This window comes from Opisthorchis viverrini (genome assembly GCF_000715545.1).
Source record: "Opisthorchis viverrini unplaced genomic scaffold opera_v5_559, whole genome shotgun sequence".
Classification (NCBI taxonomy): domain Eukaryota; kingdom Metazoa; phylum Platyhelminthes; class Trematoda; order Opisthorchiida; family Opisthorchiidae; genus Opisthorchis; species Opisthorchis viverrini.
The window spans coordinates 166,213-172,976 of record NW_008752222.1 but is presented as its reverse complement, the minus strand read 5'-3'; the positions used below and the strand labels follow the sequence as shown (position 1 = coordinate 172,976).

Here is a 6,764-nt window from a genome sequence, read left to right as displayed (position 1 = left end):
AGAGGGCGCAGGTGTTTTTGGATGAACTGACCAAAGTCAGTCATTCCTTTGGTACGCCTTTTTGCACCTTTGGAGTGAATTTTTCGCTCCTGGACATGCAGTCAGTGAACAAGCCAGTCACAATCCAGGGAGATGCACTCCAAATTGTGGAGTGTTTTACGTATCTTGGAGATTGTATTAGTTCTGATTGTAGTTTGACGGATGAACTCAATGCACCAATTCTTTGGTACGCCTTTTTGCACCTATGGAGTGAATTTTTCGCTCCTGGACATGCAGTCAGTGAACAAGCCAGTCACAATCCAGGGAGATGCACTCCAAATTGTGGAGTGTTTTACGTATCTTGGAGATTGTATTAGTTCTGATTGTAGTTTGACGGATGAACTCAATGCACCAATCTGCAAGGCTCGGGCCGCGTTTGCTGATTTGAGACACCTATGGTGTCAAAGCGGTATATTTCTGAATCTCAGAAGATGTGTTTATCAGGCTACAGTACGGCTTGTTATGTTGTATGGCCGTGAGACTTGGCCTGTTCGGGCAAAGGAACTGAGCCGTCTTCGGGTATTTGACAGTCACTGTCTCACAACCACACTTCGTGTGGGTTGGTATGGGGTGAATCCATAACGAGGCAATTAGGAAGCGAGTATTCGGCTGCGTGACGGCAACTTTCAGTGGAGTATGCCCAGTATCAGAAGCTGCGTTGGTTAGGCCATGTGTCGCGCATACCGAACCATTGCTTTCCGAACATGGTGCTGTTTTCGTGCCCACGTTCAGAGTAAAGGAAGCAGAGAGGTGAACAACCCTTGACCTGGCAGAGGGATATGAAAGAGATTACGAAACTTTAGGGTGTTTTCGGTGCTACTCACCTTTCAGGATGGGGACCACGTGATCCCCATTGCACCTGGTTGGAGATGGTGCACGACATGACTTTTAATCGCTGTCAATGGCATTCCTATGGCCAGTTTCTATCCAGATTGGCTGAATGAGTGTTTGGAGACATAGGCAATTCGGAATGATTGTAGTAAGCCAGCACTAAGCCCCCGGTCCACTTTTATTCCTTCCTTTATAATAAGTTTTTCGGATAAACCATGGGTGTACGACAGCGAAGCATCGGTGCTGAACACTGACCACATGCTGTCGGTGATGATGATGATGACGATGGTCATGACGAAACAAAAAATCACAACAAACCATGCTGTGCACACTTTTACAAGAGGCTCATTCAATATATGAAAACGGATTTTCGTGACGCATTGATTTACAGGTCAGTGCAAGTTAATATCGCACATTGTTAGTCGGTGAACTAGTATACCATACCAAGGCGATGTACTTCAGTTTTCTATGATTTTTCTTCTATTGTTGCAAGAGAGACACTGAATGCACTTCTCTAAATGGTTCTTACAGTGCCGTATCAGGTTCGTTCATCATGATCATCATCGAAGGCCTGAGATCAGTGTTCAGCGCTGATGCTTCGCTGGCATACAACAATGATTAATTTGAAGGCCTATGGTTCAACTTAGATTCGCGCCAGTAACAGTAATTCTTTTCCAATCTCATCGAACCACTGGATTCCTCATAGTTTGTTCAAATAAGGACGTCCTAGGAGTCGGAGAATGCGTTCTACATTGCTGGGTTGAGATATTCTCGTCAACACTAAAGGAACCCCCAATACCCTGTTGGATAGCTGTTTATTCAATTAGCGACAAAAGCCAGTGCTACCCATTTATGTCTAACTAGAGGATATGTGCCGTTTGATCGATATGCAAGCTTTTGAACACTCCGATGAATTTGTTTTTGACCAGTTAGATTGAGCGATGTTCTTTATGTGATGGAGTAACCTGAAGAAGAGCGTTCAACCAAGGAATAGGGGAATAAAACAGAAACTAGCGAAAAATAGCAGGCCAAATCCAGAATCCCAAAAAGCATGTATAATAATTTTGCTTTTGTGCAGATGACCTTTAGGTTCAAAGTGGCCTGACAGCTTGAATGAACTAAGCGGACGAGGAACGTCCATTAGAGCTAAGCTACTCTGTTCATCGCTCACTGTACTACCTTAGTACTGCAGAGAGTGAATGTTTGCAGGCACTGGCTTTTTATTGCATCAACTTTTCGATCCATAAGCAAAATCGTAGCACAGACCTCCGAAAAAATTGGTTGTCAGAGTTGTTTAAGGTGACAGGGGCCCTTATCATGATCTACATGGCGATGATTTATGTGCTGTCATATATGGGAAGAATCAATGTTCTGATGCATAGCGAATGCCGAAATTTCTCAACCTTTTGACTGTCTTCTGTTTCCTCTAGAGCGGACTAAGAATGCTAACGGCTGTGACAGCTAGATTTCATGGTAGAAAGTAACAAACGGATTAGACTTCCGTTGTTTGGTGACGAGTTATTGTACAACTCAGTTAGGAGACAATTTCGCAGGTGCGTACGTGCTGTGAAAACACCCGATCGTTGTTCTTGACTAGTCCATACGCAAAACAATTCAGAGTGCTAGTATTCTAATGAAAAGCCGGTGCATTGGCAAATTTATAACCGATCTTTTCCAGTTGAACCACTTGGAATCGTGGATTCCCTGAATGACAGTTCAATGAAAGAAGTTCTAATAATGGTGAGTTTGTTTTTTAAGTTTACACTGCCCTATCCACGCAACGGTGGTGTGAGAACAGCTTCATCCCTGGCGGTAGTGTTGTCACAGTGATTGAACCCGGATATTGTGACGGTAGCGCAGCGACGTGAGTACCATCCTATGCCTTATAGTGATTATGTTCCAGGAATGAACCCCAAGACCGATAGCCAAGTAACTTTACGCAAGACGAAGAGCGGAGTGGTGGTAAAACATGACCGAGGTCGGAAATAGTAGCGAGCATTGGCCAACGGGCCATTTCGCATGGCTCACAGGTGAAGTGCTTGGCAAATTTCGTCAGTATTTTGATAAGCACAAGGCAAAAAGTTGAGAAAATTTCTTGGCGAACATTCAGTTATCGTTTCCGTCGGTTTCGGTACATGATTAATTGGTGGTTGTTAGGGAGTTACGGTGCGACTGGTCTCATTTCGGTGAATTTTAACCCTCCTGAACATTACTATCCGTGTTCGTGTAGTTTCCAGACGACGTTTCCGCCTGTATTTGCAGTGCCACGTTGTACACGCCTATGATCAAGAGTCGGTGCTGCTATGGTTGCGTAACAATATCGATTTGCTTAAAGTTAACAGTAGTCCGATTTCAAACGCGACGATCTGTCTGCTTAACAGGTGTTTTCAGGGTGCGTACAGCGCAATGATTGGCTAGTGTCATCAGTTGAAGTGTGGCGTGTGCTGATTGGCTGCCGCCAGCAGGATTGCGTGCGAAGCCTGATTGTGCGGCGGAAAAAACACTAGTAATCACCATGCTGATAAGTCGTTATCTCTAGCAGTACGTGAAATTTTATTGCCTTGTTCGTACAGTAGCAGCTCTTTTCTGCAAGCTAAACATTTGCTGGACCGAAACTGACAAGGTACTCGGCTTATTCGTGTCTGGAAAAGCATAACGTTTAGTTCGAGAACTGGTATCAAGAAGTCTTCCAGTTTGGTTATTTTTGTTTGTAAACTGGTTCCAAATAGAAGACGATGGATAAAAAAAAGGGGTTTTCGACCGATATGATGGCGTTTTAGAAGTTTGCTCTTTAAACACAGATTATGAAACGATATAATCTTGTCCACGTTGTCCTCGGAAACGACGGAAATCGATGAAGTATCTCAGACGACATTACCTTAAAGCAGGGCTACTTTGTCTAGTCGTTCAGCTGACGGAAAAAAGCTTGACAGGTTTTTCTGTTAAATGTCAACATCCCTTTCAACACAGCAATACGTAAATTCTTCATGAATACAAGCAGGTGTAAAATACCAAGCCGCTACCGATGGGAAAAGGCATGTGAACTGTAAACACCTGTTTGAGCTCCTTTCCTCCTCGATTTCCTTTAAATGAACCTGGTGCTCACAACAGCCACCCCATCGCTACGCACCGCCACACTCCCCAACAACGCATTGATGATGTCACCTCGACTGATGATGAATAGTTCTCAATGAAATTGCCCAGCTCAGCGAACTCACCAACGACCATGAGCTAACTAGTTCAGACAGATTAGAGCGAATGTACGACTCTGGTACGCGGATCCGCTATGAAAGCATTGTTCTTCTTGATACTTTCATCAAATATCTCGTATAACAAGCATTTTACAGGTAAACTGTGCCGGAAACTTGCTCAAACGCAGTGAAGTCACACAAATCGTTTAGTTGTGCGTGTTAATGGGATTTGAGGTATTCACACTCACCGCACTCGTGTATGAACAGTCAGTCCTGGTTCAATAATTTTGATGAATCCATACCAACGGAGGGGAGCACTGTACCCGAGTTTCACTCACATAAGTGCATATCCCTGACATGCTAGGCGAGCGTTTTACCACTAGGCCACCAGCGCTGGTAGATTTGGTGGGCTCTAATACCAGAGAAACTAGATTCCGGTGCTTACCCCGTTTAGTGAAAACTCACCAGAATGCCTGAACCAGAACTCAAACGACAGTAAATTCTAAAAATCAGTGAACAAAATAAAAACGGGATACTATTAAAATTTGATCAGTGTACAAATTTTCCGTATGAAACAAGGAACAAGATGCGAAATACATTCACTGCAAAGTGGATTCTGAACTCCGTTACTGATGAACGTTACTTGATTGGAACAGGGCCATCCTGGATAATTCCACAGTTCCCATGGTGAAGTGACACATCACTTCACTTGTTTTTTGGCATAGTTATACATTCAAATAGCCAATATCACTTGTTCTGGTGCGATGTTCCAAGCTAGCAGCTTGAAACTTTGACGTGGCCCTGATTATGGTGTTGTAGTGCTGATCAGCTCCAAAATCGACTTTCCTCTCCTACTGGGTGTCAACTATCATGACGGGGAGTGATGGCCCAGTGGTTAGAGCCCGAATGTACTGACCGGAAGGTCAATGGTTCGGACCATCTCGACTTTTCCTGTGTAGGTTTGGGCATCCCAGCTGTATCCCAGTCGTATTCCAGCCCTCATGTTTCCTTCGGGTGACATGGCAGCTAGACATCGAAAGTATGTTACAGTTGAATGATTGGTTTTTTCTATTATGAAGCACCATGCAGGTCGCTTTGCATTTTGTGGCGAAAATGGTGATTTATTTGTAAATGACAAATAGAAAGTCTAGGTGGATATTACCGAGGGCTGACGATGTAATAGCAACCAAACGACTGCGCCAGGGTTTGGAAAGTCGCCTACTTTCATCAGCAGAAAAAAAACCGTGATCAAGTAAACCAGTATCTTTATTTGCACGGAGAGCGTCTGAGTCAGTGGTAAAGAGATACTGAAACACATAGTGACGTGAAGGGATTCACCGACAAAACTGTTCCAACTTACTCATCCCTCAGGTTTTATCCTGATGATTTAGTAATTGCGTGGTTGATGAAGACGTTTTCTCAGCCTTTGCTGATTGTTACGTGTTGTTTTAATAAAACTCACACCTAGTGTGAGCAGAAGCGGCTGAATGACTTCACACATCGCTCGGTCAGGACCACCTTCAGCTTTTGTGACAAGACAACTCACGGACCCGCAAAGTGCGATTGTGGAGCTTTGATGACGCATACTGCATGTCAAACAGTGACACACTTCTGCCACTCATCATCAGCGGTCTCTGTTGGTAGTCTTTTCTGATCTGACACAAATTCAATAGCTCCTGATGAACAGAGGGAACATTTAGCCTCTGACAGTATTGAGAAAGCAGTGCTTTTGGTGAGTGCACGGGTTCCTCGAGCAAATGTTTCGCTGCGGTTTTCCAGCTCAACGAGAGACGTTCAGCTGTAGTACCATTCCGGTGCCTAGCTGCCATGCCATCCGAAGGAAGCACGAGGGCTGGGATACTGCCAGGTTGTCCAAGCCTAGACAGGGAAAGTCGAGAGACAGGTAGGGTTCGAACCACGAACCTTCCGGTCAGTAAATTCGCACTCTAACCACTGGGGCGATTTCGCCCCAGGTCAGATCAAACACCGAAGACTGATAAATCTGCTTCCAAAATGTCGATTTACCGCGCTAATAAAGGAGATAATGGAGCAAAATCTGTCTCTAATCAGCCCTTGTTTGAGCCTTAAAGAAACGGCGAGTGTACAAGCCCCTTTGCGCAAAAGATTGTCGCCGGTACAAGTTTTCCTCACAGACATTTGGGTACAATTTTGATGCTTACACACTGAGTCATGAAGATAAATTGTGACGAGTGGATATGATGAATAGGAAAGGAAATTCGAGAACTTTATCACTGCACCAGTCACAAGGCGGTTTGTACCGATGGCATTTCGCATGTAACAAATTATTGTGATTGATGATGCCAGTAGCTTCTGTGTTGAACAAAGGCTGTAAAGCTGAAGCCTAACTTATTTCTCTCTTTTTTCCGGCGGTTTGCATCTGCAATCTATCTAGGTTTAATTTTGGCGGAAACTCAGGGACTGCTCCCATTTAATGAGCCTCATGAAGGGCGAAACCGGTCGTGAGCTGTTGAAGAGTTTTCAGCTACATCTAGTATAGTACTTTCATCCCAGTCCATTTTTTACCCCTTGACAATCTACACTCAAGTCATGGGTTGATGCTTCGGTCGCAGATGTCGGCTCTTTTTTCGAAATCGACCATCCATTTTCCCATTTCCCATGTTTTCACTGACGTTTGTTTGAATTTAAGTGATTTTGGGCAGACTGAATTCCTATACCTGTCGT

General features: G+C 44.2%; 1 protein-coding gene across 1 annotated transcript; it reads right to left on the bottom strand.

Moving 5' to 3' along the window:
- Positions 1 to 963: 963 nt before the first annotated feature.
- T265_15514 (hypothetical protein) lies at positions 964 to 5,939 on the bottom strand (the record flags this gene model as incomplete). The annotated part of the gene is made up of 4 exons (XM_009178457.1): positions 964 to 1,201; positions 4,527 to 4,563; positions 4,978 to 5,208; positions 5,612 to 5,939. Coding segments are annotated over 4 exons (783 nt in total), but the record flags the coding sequence as incomplete, so codon positions are not given.
- Positions 5,940 to 6,764: the final 825 nt, after the last annotated feature.